General features: G+C 34.4%; 2 protein-coding genes across 2 annotated transcripts; both read left to right on the top strand.

Annotated features, from left to right (window-relative positions):
• Window positions 1-18,374: 18,374 nt before the first annotated feature.
• Window positions 18,375-20,349, top strand: LOC133829479 (uncharacterized). The gene is made up of 5 exons (XM_062259200.1): window positions 18,375-18,487; window positions 18,620-18,824; window positions 19,356-19,675; window positions 19,999-20,065; window positions 20,228-20,349. Exons 1-5 carry the CDS (start codon window positions 18,387-18,389, stop codon window positions 20,249-20,251), a joined length of 717 nt encoding a protein of 238 aa, XP_062115184.1. The 5' UTR covers window positions 18,375-18,386; the 3' UTR covers window positions 20,252-20,349.
• A 1,776-nt stretch (window positions 20,350-22,125) lies between these two features.
• LOC133829478 (uncharacterized) lies at window positions 22,126-22,702 on the top strand. The gene has a single exon (XM_062259198.1). The coding sequence runs from the start codon at window positions 22,284-22,286 to the stop codon at window positions 22,596-22,598; it is 315 nt and encodes a 104-aa protein (XP_062115182.1). The 5' UTR covers window positions 22,126-22,283; the 3' UTR covers window positions 22,599-22,702.
• Window positions 22,703-22,969: the final 267 nt, after the last annotated feature.

The following is a 22,969-nucleotide window of genomic DNA, read 5'->3' as shown; positions in this document are numbered from 1 at the left end:
AGATTCCGATTTTCAGAATAGACTAGTTTCATTGTTTATTTTAATTTATTATTTGTTTTCTTTCATGATTGTAAATAGTGAAAAAAAAATTTCCAAAATTAATATCAATGTTATTTTGTTAACATGTATGAGTTTGATTTTTTTTTTTGCAATCATAATAAATAATAAATTTAATAAATAATGACTAAGTTCGGTGAGGGTGGATACAAGTCAATGAATCAGGTTCTCCATATTGAGAGTTAGTGTAATGCCCCAAATTTCCTAATAGGGTTTAGGACCTTGTTTAGAAGGTCGGGAGGGCCATAATTGATTTATCATGGTATTAAATGATCATATGCATGTTAATGTGAACTATATTATTATATGATGATAAATGCATGCATATGGGTGTATTTATAATCATAAGGGCATTTTGGTAATTTGGCCTGCTGAGGGCATATTTGTAAATTGGGTGCATATAGTAATTTGTGAATGAGATTTAATTATTATGGAGATATATTCGAGCTATTCGACATGAGACGATCCTATATTATGAGTTAGCGGTTTTGTCATAACGGGGTCAAGTTTGGGGTAATAGAAATGTTTATTTGATAATAAATTGGGAGTATTTGAGATCAGGATGGAATTCTGGAAGTTTTGACTATAATGTCCCCGGTGGGTATTTTCGGGACCCTGAGCCTTAGGTTTTATTTGAGGTTACTTAAGCTTGAAGTAGCTTGTCAGATAAGAACGTACATTAGAAAATCTCTCTCTCCCTTCCCGATAGCCTATTTTACCGTTCGAAGCTTTCTTAAAGGAATTTCGAGTTCTTGGAGTCGGAATCAAGCGAGGATTGAGGCTTAGAGATCCTAGGAAAGATTAGAATCTTCTTAACCGAAGGATTTGACGGAAAACAACCTAATCGAAGGTGACCGCTAAAGGCTTAAAGGTTGATCGTTCTCAAGGGTCGTTCTTATATTGGTTCTAGCTCGAATTTGAGGTAAGAAAACTGCACCCTGTGTATATGTGACATGCATGGCTATTATTGGTGCATGTTTGATGGTTGAGTATAATGCATGTGATGCACAAGAAACATGTGAATAGGACATGCTTTACATATTGAGTATGGTATCGTTCAGAGCTTGAGCCTCTGTGTTCGTGCATGGTCCTAGTTGTACTTGTACTAGTTAAGTAAGCATGCTGAATACCTTGTATATGGATATTGGACATGTGATATATGTTTGGTGGCATGGCTTACTTGTGTATGGCACTGGCTTATTAGTGAGAATCGACAATGGTGTTAGATCCATCTGTGAAGCTGTGACTTATTAGTCAAGTTCATAATGAGTTGAACACTAGTCGTGTTTTACTGACCTACGAGTCAGAAATGGCATAGCATTATGAACGCCGAGCCAAATGAAGATTAGATCTAATCAATATCAGCAAAGAATGACTCATATGGGGTATTAACGCTGGACCGATCCTAAGGTCGATGAACTTATAAGCGCTTGGCTAGTCTGAGACTAGTTATTCAGAGCCATGGCGTATGGCCCCGGTGACTGTTTGTCACATGGCTAAGGAACGCTGTTCCACAGTTATGACTCTAGAGTCAGGAGGAAGGTTATGATGGTGACTAATCACCATGTACCTATCCTGTTAAAGCTAGTGAGATGCTCACTTATTTGTTAATCCCTGGTGATCCTATCGTCACATGGCTAAAGGGTGTTGTTCCCATAATAGTGACTTTTGATATATGTTAAGCCTTGGTGATCCTATCATCACATGGCTAGAGGGTGTTGTCCCCATATTTGTGACTCTTGTGGTAGTCACCTATTTACTTGGTCCTGAATAATTAATATAATCACTGTTGATATTATATCATGTTATATTGTGTTTTCTTGCTGGGCTTCGGCTCACGGGTGCTATGTGGTGCAGGTAAAGGCAAAAGAAAGCTGGACCATCCTTGAGTTGGAGAGCTTAGGTGATGAGGTGTACATATGCAGCTGCTCGTCCACCACGGCCGAGGTTGAGAAGGAACTAGGGTTAAACCCTGTTTTGCCGCATAGAACGGCCTGTTGTAAATGTTTTCTTGTAATAGACTCTGAAATTATAATTTTGGGATCCCAACATATATATTAAACATTCTAGTGAAACGTTACATCTTAACCAAACTTTTTAATCCCTAAACCACTAATCATACTTAGTTACACGATTTTGGCCAAATAACTCGATTAGCGAGTTTAGCACTGTTTACAAGGCACACTGTAACGGTCCCTGGAGTTGGGGCGTTACAGTTAGGGGGCCATAGTAGTGGGAACAATTTTACTGATCCCAGCCCTCCCTCAATATGGTTAACTTTGGAACAAATATGAGTTTCGAGCCTGAGAATTAAGTCATATAGGATGATTAGAAACAGACTTAGAAAATAATAAAGATGACTTATTTTTATAAGTATAGAAACCCACTCTAATAATAAAGAAGACTTATATAATTTTCATAAGAAGTCATAATTAAAAGGTCCGAGTTATGTTTGTTTAGATTAAGTTTTTTCCTTAGAGCCTATTCGGGTCAAGTTCTAACATGTTTTTCTCAACTGTTAGAACTCTGCTGCGATGTCGCTCCGAAGGTCTACTCGCACCAATGGAAATGCCTCCAACGCTGCTCCGGTGAACAATGAAGCCCCTCCGGTTCACAGAAGGGGAGTACGTTCTACTGCCAGCCACAATGTGCCGCCGCCACCGCCGGTTGACAACACTGCAGAAATTGCCAGACTGCGACAACAAGTTGAGGAGTTATTGCAGCAACAGTGACAACAGACTCAAGCTCAGACTCAGCCTCCGCCTCCGCCGCAACTACAGCCGCAGCAAATGGCCTCAGCACCCCCAACAAGTTGGTCCGTATGGGGGATGGCTAGTGGCGAACTATGCGCCATATCCAGTTCAACACATGGAGCCATTTTATGAGCGGTTTCATAAGCAACACTCTCCAAACTTTGAAAGGACTACAGACCCCTTCGAGGCAGAAGAGTGGCTAAGAAACGTGGAGCCAATCCTGACGCACATGAATCTAGGCAATGCGGACCGCATATCCTGCGTTTGGTCTCTACTCAAGAAAGATGCTAGAATATGGTGGGACTTAGTCCAACAGACGCATGATGTTGCCACCATGACTTGGACCCGATTTGTGGAGCTGTTCCACAAAAAGTATTATAATTCGGCTGTCATCACTTTAAGAGTCGAGGAGTTCGCTGGCCTGAAGCAAGGGAGTTTATCAGTGGCAGAATATGCTCGGCAGTTCGACCAATTAGCTAAGTTCGCACCGGAAATGGTTCCAACTGACTATCTGAGGGTGTCTAAGTTTGTTAGAGGACTTCGACTGAAGATCGAGCTAGGGGTTAAGCTAGAAAAGCCAGGAAATACTACATATGCCGATGTTCTAGAGACGACAATAGAAGAAGAAAGGCTGCAGGCTAATGTTAGTAAAGAAGAAGCTAGTAAGCCTGAGCCTAGACAACAGAGTCAACCTCAGACTAGTCGAAACAAAAACCATAATAACAACAGAAATCAGTCCAACAACAACAACAATGGTCAGAAAAGAAGGCATCCTGACAATAAGCAGTCCGATAGTGATAAAAGGGCACAGATAAACAATGGAAGCAGTAGGTCGGGTTATGTAGAGTACCTGCAGTGTACTAAGTGCCAGAAGAAACATCTTGGTGAATTTTGGGCAAACACCAAGGGATATTACAACTGTGGTCAAGAAGGACACCGGAAGAAAGAATGTCCTCAGCTCAAGCCAGAAGGGAAAAAGGAAGATAAGATGGTTCCTGCCAGGGTATTTTCCTTAACCCAAGGAGAGGCTAATGCTAGCAATAAGGTGGTCACAGGTCAGGTTTCTATCCGCAATAATATATGTTCTGTATTATTTGATTCGGGAGCCACTCATTCGTATATCTCGTTAGGAATGATAGAAAAACTAGACAAACCTTGTGAAAGATTTAGAACTAGGTTTGTAACCGAGTTGCCTTCAGGAAAAATAGTTCTATCATCACAGATAGTACGAGGCGTACCGATCAAGATTGAGGACGTAGAATTAGAAGGAGACCTGATAGAACTGGAGATCAAGGACTTCGACGTGATACTAGGCATGGACTGGCTAGCACGGCATGGCACAACCATCGACTGCAAACGCAAGAAAGTGACGTTCGAGACTCCTGACAGCCAGAGACTATGCTTCATGGGACAAGTTTCAGGATTACGCACACCGCTAATATCATCTCTCAAAGCTCAAAGGATGATAGAATAAGGATTTCAAGCGTTCTTAGCCAGCATCACAGATGTAGTAAAGGAAACACCGCTTAAGGTTGAAGACGTCTGCATTGTAAAAGAATTCCCAGAAGTATTTCCCGATGACTTACCAGGATTGCTGCCGACTCAGGAAATTGACTTCACGATAGAATTAGTACTGGGCACCGAGCCTATCTCCAAGGCACCTACCGGATGGCACCTACAGAACTCAGGGAGTTAAAGACGCAGCTACAAGAACTCCTAGACTTGGGCTTCATTAGACCGAACCATTCGCCATGGGGAGCACCGGTTCTATTTGTGAAGAAAAAGGACAGAAGCATGCGGATGTGCATAGACTACCGCGAGCTAAATAAGGTAACGATTAAGAATAAGTACCTGCTACCCCAGATTGACGACTTGTTTGATCAGCTCCGAGGCGCGACCGTATTTTCAAAGATTGATTTACGGTCCGGGTACCATCATCTCAAGGTGCGGGGAGAGGATATTCCTAAGACAGCTTTGTAATGACCCACTAATCTAGACTCTAGGACCATTATCGAACTATACATACAAATTCTTACTAAAACATACATTTGCGAAAATACCATAATTTATTATAAACTTGTAGAAACAAAGGTTACTTTCATAAAAATAAGTAGGATATGGGTACCCATTGTTTTTAAAACAAAAATAACTTAAAGTAAAAAGAGTTACATAGAAAATGCGGAAAATACATCTAAAACCATAAAAACATAAACAAGACTACATCCTCGAATCGAATAACGCTCGGCTCCTTGACTCCATTCACCATCGATACACATCCTCTAAGCATCGCGAATCTTACCGCCTCTAAAGCTTATTTCCTGCACATAAAACAGAAAGGAATGAGCCTAATGCTCAACAAGGAAAATCTAACACATAGTCATACACATAAATTTCATAATGAACGTAAAGACATATCATAACACATAATACACTTATTATAATGGCCATTATTACTTGGGGTCCCATAGACTAAACAAGCATATGCCCATGGAATTAGTGGGGTCCTACTAGCTAAGTAGGTCATATGCCCATAATCCATTTGGGGTCTTGTTAGTCATATGGGTCATATGCCCAAGCCTACAAACATACATACATTTATAACATATTCATAACATATCATAACATAACACATAAGATAACATAAACATAAACATATAGATTCTAGCCTATTTTCCTTACCAAAGTTACCGGGATATAATGGACTGAGTTGGGACTTTTGGAACACTCCTAAAACCATATGAGAAAGAGTGAGTCTTATGAAGAAGAAGAAATGAAAATGAATAGGAAGGCTAAACCATTGAAAGTCACACTTACCAAACTTAAGTGCTCAAGAACTTAGATTCCCTAACCAAAATGAAGATTAAGGTTAGAGATTGAGTAGAAGACTATGAGAAAGAAAATAACATAATATAGAAATGAACTAGAGTTTTGGGTTTACCTCAAAGACTTGAAAGACCAATCTACACCTCAACCGAAATACTATAGATCCTCACTTCCCAAAGTGTTTGATAAGCTTATGATGTTTAAGCTTATGATTTTCCCAAACCAGGTGTTTACACTCTCACACTCACTTAACACTAGTAGCTTCTGAACTTAGAGCAAAAGGTGAATAATGGCTGGGTACTAGGTCCTATTTATAGAGTTTGAGAATGAAAGTATCTTGATTTTACTTGAATAAAAATAATGGCTTTCTAGGTGAAAATCATTTGAATAATCGTTCAGCAGAGGCTGAAGACTCGTTCAAAAGATGCTGGACTGTTGAAGGAGTTTGAATGGCTGAAAGGAAAAGAATTCAAAAGTGTTTGAAAACATGCTGGTGGAGGCGATATATCGCCCCCTATAGGCGATATATCACCTGGACCATTGTTCCCGAGGCGACCGTGCATCGATTCGTGTTTTCCGTATCTACGTGCTGCGATATATCGCCCCCTATAGCTACGATATATCGGCACACGCTGAATATTTAAACACGAAATTACACATTTTTAGCTAAGTTTGAATGGAGTAAACAACCTTGACTAAGCCCTCAACGTATTCAAAGCTGCTGACTGACCCTATAACATTCAAACTTTACTCCATATTAAATTTAATCCTCAAAAATACTTAATCCTTAATCACCATTCATAACATGTGCTTAAAATCCTATTGGTTGATATCTAAACCTTATAGTATAATAAATATAATCCTTAATTATCAGTCATATAATCAAACCTTAGGTTATACTTAATATTCTTAAACTATAGATTAAACTTAGAAAATCTATAAGTACTACTATGAGTGTCCAAATAATTCCCGGTCTGAACCAAAAATCCACAGTTACAAAGATAATGCTATAAATACTATCATACTATTATCTATCTTAGCTAAGTAAAGTTCTTGGACTCTACAAGCTTTTAGAACTCGTTATGGGCATTACGAGTTCTTAGTTATGTCTTTCGGTCTTACCAACGCTCCAGTCGCGTTTATGGACTTAATGAATAGGGTCTTCAAGGACTACTTGGATAAATTCGTCATAGTATTCATCGACAACATCTTAGTATACTCCAAGGACGAAGTCAAGCATAAGGAACATTTGAGGTTGATCTTGTCACGACTAAAGGAGCATCCACTCTACGCCAAGTTCAAGAAATGCAAGTTTTGGCTTTCACAAGTGGCGTTCCTCGGGCACATTATATCCAAGGACGGAGTTGCAGTAGACCCATCCAAGGTAGAGGCTGTGAAGGATTGGCTAAGACCAAAGAACGCATCCGAAGTGAAGAGCTTTCTGGGATTAGCAGGCTATTATCGGAGGTTCGTTGAGGGATTTTCTAATATAGCCACTCCGCTCATCAACCTGACCCGGAAACAGCAAAGATTCAACTAGACTGATAAATGTGAAGAAAGCTTCCAGTTGCTTAAGGATAAGCTTTGCTCAGCACCAATACTCTGTGTACCAACACCCAACGATAAGTTTGTAGTCTACAGCGATGCGTCAAAGCAAGGGTTGGGTTGCGTGCTGATGCAGAATGACAAGGTGATAGCCTATGCCTCACAGCAGTTGAAGGAGTATGAGCAACGCTATCCAACTCACGATATGGAGTTGGCAGCGGTAGTCTTTGCGTTGAAAATCTGGCGCCATTATCTTTACGGAAAACGGTGCGAGATTTATACGGACCACAAAAGTTTAAAGTACTTCTTTACTCAGAAGGATCTTACACATGAGGCAGCGCAGGTGATTAGAGCTAGTGAAGGATTACGACTGCGAAATCCTATACCACCCGGGAAAGGCAAACGTAGTTGCCGATGCACTAAGTAGGAAGAATTATGGAAGCTTAGCAGCACTGGCCGGAATAGAAAGCCGCTACAGCAGGAGCTGATCAATGCCAGAATAGAAGTAGTTGTTGGTAAGCTGGCTAACTTGTCTATCCAGTCAAATCTGCTAGAAGATATACGGATTGGGCAAGGGCATGGCGACACACTTGTGGCACATATGGATGCATTCAGAGAAGGCAAGGCCACATATTTCTCAATATCAGGTCAAGGGTTATTGAGATACAAGGATCGGGTATGTGTACCGAATGATCAAAGGATTAAGATGATGATTCTAGAAGAAGCGCACACTCAGTTCACCCAGGGTCAACCAAGATGACACACGACATCAAGGCAATGTATTGGTGGTCAGGGATGAAGAAGGACATAGCGGAATTTGTGTCTAAGTGTTTAATATGCCAGCAAGTGAAAGCAGAGCATCAGCGGCCTGCAAGCTTATTGCAACTGCTTAGCGTACCAAAATGGAAATGGGACGATATAGCTATGGATTTTGTGACGAGTTTACCATGAACGAATAAGCAGCATGATTCAGCTTGGGTAGTAATAGATAGACTAACCAAGTCGGCTCATTTCCTGCCTATTAAAACCTCATACACAGCGGACCAATACGTAGAAATCTATGTCCAAGAAATAGTACGGTTGCATGGAATTCCCATGACAATAGTGTCAGATAGAGGATAGGTGTTTACATCGAGATTTTGGGGAAGTTTACAGCAAGCCATGGGTACTAAGTTAAGTCTTAGTACGACTTTTCATCCTCAGACAGACAGTTAGTCCGAGCGTAGGATACATATTTTAGAGGATATGCTACGCACTTGTGTACTTGATTTCGGTGGATCATGGAATAAGTACTTACCGCTGATAGAGTTCTCCTACAACAATAGCTACCATTCAATGATTGGGATGGCACCTTATGAGTTGCTTTATGGAAGAAGGTGTCGATCGTCGTTACACTGGGATGAGGTAGGAGAAAGGCAGCTTCTCGGTCCCGAAGCTGATAGAAAAGCTCAAGAAGCAGTAGCGCTGATTAGAAAGTGCATGCTCGCTGCTCAAAGCCATTAGAAAAGCTATGCGGATGCCAAGCGATGTGATGTGGAATTCAAGGTCGGAGATCAAGTCTTCTTGAAGATATCTCCTATGAAAGGTGTGAAGCGATTTGGGAAGAAAGGCAAGCTTAGTCCCCGATTTATAGGTCCTTTTGAGATATTGGACAAAGTGGGGGCAGCTGCATATAGACTAGCCCTACCACCAGCCCTAGTAGATAGCCACAATGTGTTCCACATCTCAATGCTACGAAAGTATGTGTCAGACCCATCTCACGTCCTCAAGTACGATACGATAACACTCCAGAAAGACTTGAGTTACAAGGAACGACTGGTTAGCATCCTAGATGGAGGGATGAAGCAGTTACGGTCCAAGAGTATTCAGATATTCAAAGTCCTATGGAGTAATAGTTCTGAACGGGAGGCAACGTGGGAGTTGGAGGAAGACATGCAAGGACTATATTTGGAATTGTTTGGTAAGTAAATTTCGAGGACGAAATTCTTTTTAGTAGGGGAGAATTGTAGAGTCCAAGAACTGTACTTAGCTAGTTAGATAGTAGTAGTAGTCGTAATAGGTAGTAATAACTGTAGTATGTTTATTACTGTAGATTTTGGTTCAAGCTGGGACTTAGTTGGACACTCGTAGCAAAACTTGTAGATTTTATAAGTTTAACCTATAGTTTAAGAATATTAATTATAACATAAGATTTGATTAATATAGCTAATTATGAAGATGATATTTATTATACAATAAGGTTTAGATAGATACAATAAGATCATGACACTTGTCATGTGCATGTTTATTGAGAAATTAAGTATTTTTAGGAATAGTTTATTAAGAGTAATATTTGAAAATCTCAGAGTCTGCCAGCAGCTTTGAAATCGTTATAGGACTCAGTCAAAGTTGTTTACTCAATTCAAATTAGGCTGAAAAAGTGCAATTACGTGTATAATATTTCAGCGTATGCCGATATATCGTAGCTCTAGGGGGCGATATATTGCCACTCAGGGAATACAAAAAACACGTAACTTCGCACAAACACTTCGATGAGCCTCGGGAACATAAGCCCAAGCGATATATTGCCTAGCATGGGCGATATATCGGCTCTAGGGCATTATTTTTGAATAATTTTGAAACCGAGCTCATTTTATTCCATAACCTCTTGATAAGCCCATAATATTTTTGACCGAGTCTTAAGCCTCTGCTGAACGATTATTCAAATGTTTTTCTAATTAAAAAGTCATTATTTTTATTCAAGATAAAAGAAGATCTTTTCATTCTTGAACTCTATAAATAGGACCTAGTACCCAGCCATTTCTTTCATTCTTCAAGCTAAGTTCAGAGCCTTCAAGCAGCTAGGTTTACTTTAGAGTGTTAAACACATAGGTTGGGGTTATAAGCTTTATCATTTTAAGCTTATTGAACACTTGGGAAGTAAGGTTCATAGTGTGTATTTTGATTTTGAGGTGTAGTACGATCATAGTGCATTCAAAGGTATTCCTATTCCTAGTTCATTTATGTATGTTTCATTAGTTTTTATAGTTTTTCTCTACTCAGTTCCTAACTCGCTGTTTTCATTCGTGGTTAGGCATCTAAGTTCTTTGAACTTGAGGTTCTTGTCGGTAAGTACCTTCTCAGTGGTTTAGTTCATTCCTTTTCATCTCTTTCTTTTAGAATACTCACCTTCTCATTAATGGTTTTTAGGAGTGTTCCAAAATCCCATCCTTGTTCTCACATCCCGGTATTTGGTAAGGAAAATAGGATAGTTATTATATGCTTATATGATTATGCTATAGTATGTTTTATATATGTTATGATATATGTATGTTTTGGGGCTTATGGTTGCTTAAATAGCAAACCCCAACACTTTTATGTTTTTGGGGCTTATAGTTGCTTTGCTAGCAAACCTCATTGTAGTATGAGGCTTATAGTTGCTTTGTTAGCAAATCCAAATGATTACCATGTACATGTTTATAGTGAATGTTTATATGTTTATAGTTTATGTTGATGTTTATGATTCATGTTTTAGTAGATTTTTCTTGCTGGGCATTAGGCTCATTTCTTTGTTTTATATGTGCAAGAAAATAGTTATGGCGGCGGTAAGATTCTTGGCAGCTTGGGATTGTGTATTGAGGGGGAATGGATTCGGTGGACTGGGTGAACGATTCGAGGATGAAGTTGCTTTTAGTCATTTTATTATGTTTCTATGTATTTTCCGCACTTTGTTTTGTAATGAATTTTAAGATTTAAGTTATGTTTTATTTTCAAACAATGGGATCCCATATCCTAACCGAATCTTTGTGTATTTCAACATTTGCCTTACAATTTTTTTTATAAAGTTATGAATGTTCACACGTATGTTTCCTTAAGATTAGTATCTATGTATAGTAGTTATTAATGGCCCAAAGTCTATAATAAGTTGGGTCATTACAAGTAAAAGGTGAAGGTTGTTCTTGCCTTAATGCATAGTCTAATTCCATGCAACCAAGGTTTACAAGTAATTTATCTTTCCAATCCTCAAAATTTGTCCCATTAAGCATGGGAATAGAGTTAATGTTGGCAGTTATTATGTCAGGAGTAGATGACTTAATTGAATATAGAACAAAATAACAAAACAAGCTCACATAAGAATCAATATAAAATAATAAATTCAAATAATGGTTAATCCCATCTCAAGATACCAAATACAACATCAATATCAAGTCTTTGGACAATAATATTAACTGTAAGCGGTACTCTTGTTGTAGCAATCAAACATTGCCAATAATTTATGTCAAACAATATGTCAATCTTTAGATAAACATATTACTCATATTAATACCTTACAATTTTCACACATCTATCACCACATGTATGCATGAAACTTGGCCAACTATTAACTTATCTTTGGATCAGTTAATAAATACATGAATTACAAACACACAATTACCTTGATATTTTAATTAAATTAATCTACACAGAAGAGATCACTTTAGTGATATTTTGTTTCAATTAATTAATTTAAAATATTAGATATTCTTTATTAAATCCAAAACCATAACCAAACTTGAATTTAATTGTTACAGTATTATTTTTATTATTTTAACTGAAACTGAAGTGTATAATCTGATGTCATGATCGTAATAAAACAAATAATCTATACGTAAAGCAAATACGGGATTCAAATTCTATACACTGAACTTGTTCTATACATAAAGCATATATAAAATAAATAATTTATACATGCATAAAGAAAATTTTGAACATGTAAGTTGTTGGACCATTGTATTATAATTATAATTGTTTTATTATAATAGTAAAACAAATTTTGAACATGTCAGAGAAATTACATGATCATAATCGTATATACATAAAGTGAAAAAATTGAATGAATCCATCTATAAAGGAAATAGGGAACAAATTAATGATGATTCTTTATATACCAAATGATGATTACGGCTGTATATAAAACAAAACAAGGATATATACCCAGGTTTATATACTGCAGATATAAATATATATATTGCATATCGCAATCATCCAAAACAAAACTAAATAATCACATATGTTAAATGTCTTCATCATCCGAAACCAAAAAACCAAAACATGATAAAAGATCAAAACCCTAATTTTAGAAAAGCCCCAAATTTCTTTGAACAAAATCATTCAATCTTCAATTAATCTAGCAAAGGAGGCTCTGATACCACTTGTTAGAATTTCCAATGCACTCAAATAACATGAACAAATAATAATCTCCAACACATAATCCAAAATCATGACACTATAAATGCATAAATGAGAAATCCTAAATCATAACTCTATATATCATTTACTAAATTAAAGAAGAACATAAATACAAGAGCAGAAGCACTAACCTGAAGTCATTGTTGGAGATGATAAAAGAGGGTTGTGATCTTCCAAGAAAGCAGATTCTCTCTCTGTATTTCTCTGTGATGGAGAATGATAGAATAAGAGTCGTACTGTTTCTTGGGGACCACAACCGTATATATTAATTGATATTAATATCAGTTTTGGATATTTATAATTTGACCCCTCATCAAATTATAAATATAACTTATGGTTTCTACACATTTATTCCATAACATATTAATACCTTATTGATACTTATAACATAATTGATCACTTTATTTTGTATCAAACTTTATAATAGCATCATACATTAATACATATGTGCCCATAATAGGATTTTAATCCAACAACTAGATGAAACTTGACGTAACCTTAAACACAACTTGATGCAACTACATGTAACTTGATGCAACCTTAAACACATAACAATTACATGCTGCCACAATCAAATAGATGCAACCTCACGCTGCCACAAATAAAAGCATATAGTCATATTTAAACAATAACAAGATAACAAACAACCTGATGCAACTAGATGAAACTTGATGCAACCTTAAACACAAGTTGATGCAACTAGATGCAACCTTGAACACAACTTGATGCAACCTTAAACACATAACAATTACATGCTGCCACAATCAACTAGATGCAACCTCATGTTGCCACAATCAACTAGATGCAACCTCATGCTGCCACAAAATAAAACATATAGTCATATTTAAACAATAACAAGATAACAAGCAACTCGATGCAACCTTAAACATAACCTGATGCAACTAGATGCAACCTTAAACACATAACAATTACATGCTGCCACAATCAACTAGATGCAACCTCATGTTACCATTATCAACTAGATGCAACCTCATGTTGCCACAAAATAAAACATATAGTAATATTTAAACAATAACAAGAAACCTGAAGCAACTAGATGCAACCTTAAACACAATCTGATGCAACTAGATACAACCTTAAACACATAACAATTACATGCTACCACAATCAACTAGATACAATCAATTAGATGCAACCTCATGCTGCCACAATCAACTAGATGCAACCTCATACATCCACAACCTAAAGCAACTATATGCAAAACACATAACAATAAAAACAAAAAGAAACATAAGCAACCAATATCAATTTGTTGCAACATAAATAACACAATATTTAAACAAAACAAAATAAAAAGAATACAAAATAAATGAATAATGAAATTGAAAATGTACCTGTGGCGATGGAATATTTATTTTAACAAAAAACAATTAAAATCAACTTTACGACTTCTTCTCTTCCTCTTTACGACTTTCTTCTTCTTCTTCTCCTTTTCTTGGCAAAACTAGACCCTAATTTCTCTTCTTCTTTTCCTTTTCTCGGCAAAACCAAACCCCAATTCTCATTGCCAACCACCCACTCGAGAACCCCGCAACCACGTCTCGATTGTTTGTAGCCAGAACCACATCTTGATTGTTCGTCTCTGTCGTCATCTCAGGAAGTTCTACATTATCAGGACGTTGGAAAATAGGTACTCCTGATAGTAGGGATTGGAAGTTCATTGTTCTTCCGCAGGTGGAGATAAAAGCTAGTGATGATGTGGTGAGCACCACGATTATCAAATTTAGAGGTAAGTTTGTGTTATATAAGGTAATTATTAAGAGAGTTTATTCCATTATGTTACTAAATGCTGCCAAAATCTCTTCGCCTTGTGTTTCTTGATTCCTTGTCTGTAAGATTGTTGTCATTGGTCACTAAAATTTTGATGGATGAATCATGCATTAGTGTTTTATTATAGGATACTCCCAATTTCAACCTTCTGATAAACTCAATGCCTTTTTGTTGTCGTAGGTCACAGAAGCTTTGCTCCAATTCGACATGAAGGTGTCGCTGCTCTAGTCATCCCTCTTTGCTCAACGTGAAGGTGTTGCTCCCACTCTAATTTCGCATTTAAGCTTTGCTCCAATTTTGAGCTCTAGTCATCCCCCCCTTTGCCTTTTTAGTTTCTCATTCAAGTAAGTTTAAGGTGTAGAGATTTTGGTTTGAGCATTGATGAAAAACTATGTTTGCATACAATTCTATGCTCATGAATTTGTGTTTGTGTAATTTTAACTTCTGTGGTGGGTAATTATTATTTTTTCTTTCGTGTTCTATTATTTACTTCATATTATGTAGTTTAAGCTTTAGTTGCAAGACTAATGAATGGGGTTAAAGTTTTTGGTGAATTATTCCTGTTTTTCAAAGATAGATTCATAAGTGATATAAAGAAGAAGAAGAAAAAAATTGATACCCATGTTTGTTTGGTTTGTTTTCAAATTGATCTAGAGTTATTGATACTTTGAGTTTTAGTTTTACAATTCAAATTGATTTTGTCTTCCATATCATTGCAAATGTTAAACATATTTTCCAGAGATTGCAGAATCGATTTTATAATCTAATAAAATGATTATTTTGTATTGGTTAATTGTTTTCTTGTTAAACATAACATTACACATGTATGGGTCACAACCCACAACTATGATGTTCATGTTTTCCATATAATATAATCATATAGTTCATAATTTTGTATTAAAATAAAGATATTAATTCAAATGGATATCTCTTATTTGCTAGCTGTGGGCATAATGAAGATGATAAAGTTTAATGTTCTTTTCTATTTTTTTAATATATATATATATATATCATGTTTGTATATTGTTGCACATTGACGAGTGAGGTTGCATCAAGTTAATTTTGTTTCTTGGGTTGCATCGTGAGGTTGATTAAGGTTGCAATTGCATTATTTAAGTTGCATCTGTTTCAAAGTTGCTTATTTGTTGTCATGATTGGATTTTTGCAAGATGCACATACTGGGCTTATAAATCATGGTCCATACCAGATTTTCCTCTTCCTCTACTTCTCATACATCATATAATTCCATCACCACAGGTACATTTTCAATTTCATTATTCATTCATTTTATATTCTTTTTATTTTGTTTTGTTTAAATATTGTGTTATTTATGTTGCAACAAATTGATATTGGTTGCTTATGTTTCTTTTTGTTTTTATTGTTATGTGTTTTGCATCTAGTTGCTTAAGGTTGCATTAGGTTGTGGATGTATGAGGTTGCATCTAGTTGATTGTGGCAGCATGAGGTTGCATCTAATTTATTGTATCTAGTTGATTGTGGTAGCATGTAATTGTTATGTATTTAAGATTACATCTAGTTGCATCAGACTGTGTTTACGACTTCTTTTAACAAAATATAAAAACAGAAAAAAAAGGACTGTAAAAATAGAAAAAAAAAATTAAAAACACCGTATAAACAGTAATTTTCCTTTCTTATCTATATACATATAACATAAAATAATTACAAAAATCACCTACAACTTTTTATTTACAAAAATACTTTGCCACATTATCAAAAAAAATTAGATTTAAAAAATAACATACATGAAAAGGAAAAGTTCACGCAATCTCAAAATTTCCATTAATCTGGATTTTCAAAACTAATATTTGAGTTACTTATGATGCTGATAATATAGCGATTGGTTAGCTTTTTATAAAAAAAAAAATCTTCATTTTTAAACTATATTATTTCATATACACTTTGGTTATCTCTAAAACTTATTCGTAGAAAAATTGTTATTTTAAGATACTAAATAGTCATTTTTAGGATACATTATAGTGTCTTATCATTTAAGATATTTTTAGGTTACTTTCAAGCTTATTTTAGAAACTAACGAGTTACAATAAAGTACAACAAATTACCTTATAACCTATTAGCAAAAAAAAAATTTAGTATGATTCCATGAACTTTTCCATTTCAAATATTTTATTTTATAAATTCGTTATTTTTTGATGATGTGGCATGATATTTATGTAAATAAAACATCTTTCGTGATTTTTGAAAATAAAATGCAAAAAAAAAAAAACCATCTGACATGTAAATTTTCTATTTTTTAATAGCAATTAGAAGACACAATTTGATAATAGTAATAGTTTAGAGGCAAAAATTAGTCTAGACGAGCAATAACAATATAACGCATGTGAGAGTATTTTTCAAATATTTTAACTAATTACTTAACAAAGGGTAATTGTTATATTTTGTAATTTAGTAACTCATTAGTATTACTCATAATATATATTTTGGTAGGTAATCGCTTGATACCATGTGTTTTTGTAAAGTATCATTTTGGTACCCTATGTTTACAATAATATTCATTTGGTACTTTATATTTTGAAATCGTATATAGTTGATATCCTGTATTTTGAAATCTTACATATTTGGTACCCTAAATTCAAATTTAATTAATAAAATTTTGTCAATTTAATCAAACTGCTCTAAATTATATGAGTTCTAAATTCAAATTTAATTATAAGAAATTGGTGAAAATAGCCTATTTTTTAAAGTGATTTTGCATTTTGGTATACTTTTGATATTTTTTTGCAAAATGGGCTCTATCTAAAATTCGACCAGTTGTTTAAATTTTTCGACCGGCTGTTTGAATTTTTCGACTACCTGTCTAAATTTTCGACTAGTTGTCTAAATTATGAGAGACCATTTTGCAAAGAATTATTAAAATTAGGCTAAAGTGCAAAATGACTTTAAAAAATATGTCATTTTGCCGAGAAGCCCTTTAATTAATTACATGTATCATATGATAAGTTTTGTCATAATATCAAATTTGAGTCTAGAGTACTAAATATGTATGATTTTAAAATGGGTCATTTGGCAAAATAGCCTATTTTTTAAAGTCATTATGCAATCTAGCCTAGTTTTAATAATTCTTTGCAAAATAACATCTCATAATTTAGATAGGTAGTCGAAAATTTAGACAGGTGGTCGAAAAATTCAAATAGCCGGTCGAAAATTTTAGACAGCTGGTCGAAAAATTTAGACAACTGGTCGAATTTTAGACAGAGGTCATTTTGCAAAAAATTATCAAAAGTAGGCCAAAGTGCAAAATCACTTAAAAAAATAGGTCATTTTCACTCATTCCTCTTTTAAAATACAGGTTATCATATAAGCATTATTGAAAAAAGAATGTAACAAAAGATACTTTGCAAAAATTAAAGATACTAGATGAATAAATCAAATCCCCTATATATCTCTTCTATATAAAAAGTGGGTAGATAACGGAAATTCTTGATTTTAACGGTTTTTTATTTTTTTCGTTAACTTTAGCAGAATATTCTTATATTTAACAGTAGATTGTAAACATGACTTAAACTTAAATAAATAAATAATTAAACAAATTAAAATAAGATATTTTTGAGATATTTTACAATGATAATTATTTAAAAATAATAAAATCATATATTTTATAACTTAAATAAAATTTAATTAAACTTAAACTTAATATTATATTAAACATATAATATATAATTTTTTGTTGTCTCTGCCAAATTCAAAAATTATAACAAACATAAACTTAAACAAAAATTAATTAATTAATTAATTAAAATATAATATTTTTAAGATATTTTATGATAATTTAAAAAATTAAATCATATTTATATAAAAATAATAAAGTCATACATATTATTTATTTTATCTTATACTTTTGAATCATAATTTATTTTTATCATGTAATTAGAGTTCTTTTTACATGTGTCATGTTGTCTGTATTATAATTTTTTTCTATTCTTATTTTATTTATATTATTAAATCTTTGACATATTTTTTTTTTTTTAAATTTGAAAACATATAAGTTGTAACAGTACTAGAAGTGCTATGCTAAATAAATAGTTTAAGGGTTAAGTTAATTATTAATTACAAAATTAAATTATTTGCAAGTCACGCTAAACTCAGCCAATTTTTTTTAAAAAAAAATTAAAAATTAAAAGTGAACGCGCCATTTTTTCAAATCAGAGTTTCCTTTTTTGGGAGACAAAAATGGCTCAATTTCCATGTCCTCGTGAACGAGTTGCAGCTTCAGCTCTGCTCCTCCTCTCAACTATGCCTCCCCTACCTTCTTCGTCTTTGTCTTCTTCAATGTCAATCACGTTCATATTCGAATTCTCATTTCAATTGCATTTGTATTTACGATTCTGGCTCAGTTTATTCATCATCATCATCGTTGTGATTCTTATCATCACACTCTGTTTTTGTTCGATTTTGTTGTGCAGGTTCGTGTTCGAGTTCAAGGATGAAGAATCGAATCTATCGAGCGATGTACATAGCAAGATCAAGAGCTGGAGCGGGAGCTTATTTTCGACTGACTCGAAATCGTGCGATTCGTCTATCTCCACTGATCGGTCGACGGAGGAGATTTCAACTCGTTCGACGAGGATCGTTCCTGTTGCGTCTGGCTGGAATGAGATGAAGTTTAAGGTGATACAATCTCCCTCTCTGTGTTTTGAATTCTTGTTCGGTCGAATATTGATGCAAGTACTTGAATCTGATTCTTAATTCTGAATTTTACTAATCTTCGGACGATCAATGTTGTTGTTTATAGATTTTCTTGAATAGTGTTTTGGTATCTGAGTTCTCATTCTTGTTCTGCTTTCTGATCAATTTGCTGGTTCTAGCTTGAAATTTACTCAAATTCAAACACCGCTATTGACTTTGTACTAAAAAAATTCTCCGTTTCAAATGAATTTTCTAGTTCATTTTTTTTTTTTCATTTCTGTAGTTCGTTCCAGTTAATATTCGTTCTTTTCACTTTACTATTTCATTCGCAGATTATGGTCAAAAGCAAATTTTATTCAGAAATTCACAAATTCGTTCAGGAATCTTTTATTTAGTTATTTAAATTGATGTCCGAATATTTTCTTCTTGATCTGATTCAAAATCAACGAGGTGTGAGTGTGTATCATTTGAATCAAAGCTCTGTAAAAATATTGATTCCAAGACTTCTCGTAGGCCCTGCGCAAGAATCGGTCGAAGATCCACAAGAGCTCAACCCGATGGAAATTCAGTTCCGGCGAGAGCTCGATGATGACGTCCTCCGCATCCGGATCCGCGGATATTTCCTGCCAGTCCAGTAGCACTATTTGTAGCGCAGATTCGAGCGCGGGGAGCCGGTACACGACCTTTGGCAAGGGAAGAACGCACGTTGGCTCGGCTCACATTCGGCGTCGAGCCGATGGCATTCTGAATATGCTTTCCGATGGTTGTTACTCTGAAGTGAGAATACGCCAAGTTCTCGGCGACAGTCCAGACACCAGCAAAGCCCTGAGAATGTGAGAAACTGCCTTATGGCACATCTCTGTGTCTTGCACCTTATACGTTTCTGATTAAATTATCTCAACTGTCTGATCAATAGGTACGAACCACTATGACAACCGGGTCTATAAAAACTTTTTGTGGGTCTGGACCCACGTGAGTACAGTACAAAATGTCAATTATATGTGTATATATGTTGGCTAATGACACCACCCCATTTATTAGAATATCAATGTGATTAGAAAGTATTTGGTATATCCGAGTTATATGTGTATATAAATGAGTATTGATGATATAAGTTGAGGGTCGAAATCAATGACTGTTTGCTTGTTCACAACAGGTTGTTAAAGCTTGAGGAGGTTAGCAGATCAGGCACAGGAGGGCGTCAGGACCCTTACATTTACAAGGTATTCTCTTTTCATCCCTGGCAATTTGCTTTTATAAAATTATCACGTGAATGCTTACTACTCTAGAAGATTATTTTATAACCAAAAGGAGAAAAGAAATTAGGTGTGAGTGAGAGAATATATGTTCCAATGTGTTATTTATTCATTTGGTACGTTTTGCAGATTGCATCACATTGTAGGAAATAGAGCTGATCCGATTAAGTACAGCTGAGGGTTTAATTCATCATTCCCACTAATTGGGAAAATTTTGCTCCTACGGATTGCTATATGTCGAAAAAAAATAAGATTAATTTCTATTACTATGATTAGAATTATAGGCTTGTATAGGAAGGGCCTATTTTTCTTTTAACATACATATCCCAGATGTGAAGAGTAGACCCTGATGAGAAATTGAAATTCAACAAATATTGCATGAATATTGGGCATTGTCAGTCTATAACAATAGGAGTTTCAGAGAGCTTTACAATTGATGGCATTCTACTGTAATGATTTCAATATCAAACATGTTGGTGTTGTTTGGTAATGCTGGAAAAAAATAGTTTTTTATTTAATTAATTAAAAATTTGAAAATTAAATATAAAATATTTTTGTTAATTCAATTTTTATTTATTATTTTTTAAAATTTTAATTAAAATTTAATAAATTTTGAAAATAGAATTCTTTCACTTTTAAATTTTTTTTAAACAGTTTTCAATTTTTTATTTTTTTTATTTTCTTCTTCAAATCAACATTTTATATTGTTAAACAAAAAACTAAAATAAAAGTTATCAAACGCATTTATTATTTTTTGTTTTTAAAAATAAAAAACAAAAATAGTTATCAAACATATTTTTAGTTTTTAAAAATAAAGAAACAAAAATAAAATTATATTTATATTTTTGTGTTTAAAAGATTCAAAAATAAAATAAAAAATATAGCTCCGTGAACAAAAGCTCCTGTCATAATGAATCCTGCAATGTATTGGTGATGAGTATATAAAGCAGCTTGTAAAATTTTACCAAACGGGCTCATTACTGCTTTATGTAAGATCAAAGTAACTAGACTCTCTCTCTTAAGTAAAGAATGAAATGAAAAGGCGCATTATTTAGGTTCTCATTATATCATATGCATGCATCTTAGATGGTAAATATTTTTATTCATTTAGGTCAAATTATCTAACTAATTTTGAAATAAATTATCATGAAAACATATTAGCAGCTACCTACCATATTACTTGAAGCATTGGCAAGACTTTAATTTAATTATTGGTAAATTCATCTTGTTAAATGACCATTTAGTTTTTGAATAGCCAAAATTCCAGCCTTATAGGTAACGAAAAACCTAGGCTGACCATGGCAAGCGACCTTTGGACCAAACCAATTACCCATTTTTAAGATAATATTCTATTACCTTTCTTTGCCATTTTTAAGTGAAAGCGACGAAGATCGAATGTTTTCCAAAATTCATCAGCTATATGTAATTATTTTATTATTTTACAAACTTTGCTTGCACCCAATCAAATATTTTTGGGTAAAAACATTGGGATATAGGGTCACTGACAGCTAGTTAATCAAAAATGTAATTTGACTCGTGAATGTTCTAAGATTATTTTAAAGTATTATACGCTTGTCAACTCTATAACTTGGCGGTTTCGAGCTTTCAACTTGTTGTAATTGCAAATTAAAAAGAATATATTGATATAAAAGATATTTAAAAAGTGGAAGCTTTTTATACACTCAATAAATCATATTTGTTAACACAATTGTTGTTAGAACTCAAGAAAATAATTTTAAAAACGATTTGGTCACAAGTTATATTTGGCCGCCCTTTTCCGTACCAAACATTATTTATAATAAAATATTTTTGGATATTTCCATTTAATATATATCATAAAATTCATTTATAAAAACAAATTAAGTATTAAATACATGAAGAAATAAAACGGTCCATTTGTATGACAACCAATTAAGTGTAATAACAAAGTCAACTAAAAGGACAAGATATTGGGGAGAGACTACAAAAAGTGCTTCAACCCAATTGCAGTTCTCAACTTCCATTTTATTTATGTTACATATATACTTTTCATTTGTTTCTCTTCTACATCAGCATTAATTCCAATGAAGAAGCAGGGATCCATAGACATAGACAGATATACATAGTTATTTATATATGTGTATATATAGTATAGACATAGAGAGATCAAATATAGCTGAGTAGAAATTATATATATACAACTCATATGGGTAAGTTTGTAGAATTATTAGATGTTGGGGTAAGAATAGCTGCAAGATTTCACTCCCACTGTCCTCAAACTGGACGGATGTACTATCATCCTCCTTCTGGTACCCCTGATAATGATGAAGACCATGAATACCACCACCACCACCATCACCACCACCACAGGGCTCCAAAGGCTGCCGCCGGCAAGAGCGGCGACGCCACTACGCATGTTAGTGTCTCGGATGCAAATCTGAAGGCTAACGCCACTTGTGGTGCCAAGACGGCCTCTGTGGGTTACGAAACCACCGAGTTCATTCTTTTTTCTGTTTCCTGAAAAAAAAAATCAAGTTAGACATATGTATGATATATAATACGTGCCATGGCTTTATTGTCTTTGTTTGTAATTAACTGATAATTATTTTGGTTCTTATTTGTGTGTATATATATATATATAGACTATATTGATCATTCAAGAACATCTGTTTCATCTTTGATTTGATATTTTTTTTGGAAGAACTCTCCTCATCATAATTATTTTTGTATATTGTTGAAATTATATTAATAAAATAAAGGAAATTTAAATTACAATAACCAGAACAATAAATAGATAAATTTGGTTGTTGATGTAGTAGCGATTATGCAAATAGGGCTGGCATGATGAAATAAGACATCTTCATATATACTTCTTTAATTAAAAGATGAGAA

Source organism: Humulus lupulus, chromosome 4 (assembly GCF_963169125.1).
Source record: "Humulus lupulus chromosome 4, drHumLupu1.1, whole genome shotgun sequence".
Classification (NCBI taxonomy): Eukaryota; Viridiplantae; Streptophyta; class Magnoliopsida; order Rosales; family Cannabaceae; genus Humulus; species Humulus lupulus.
Note: the sequence above shows the minus strand (reverse complement) of the source record. Positions and strands in the feature narration are given on the sequence as shown.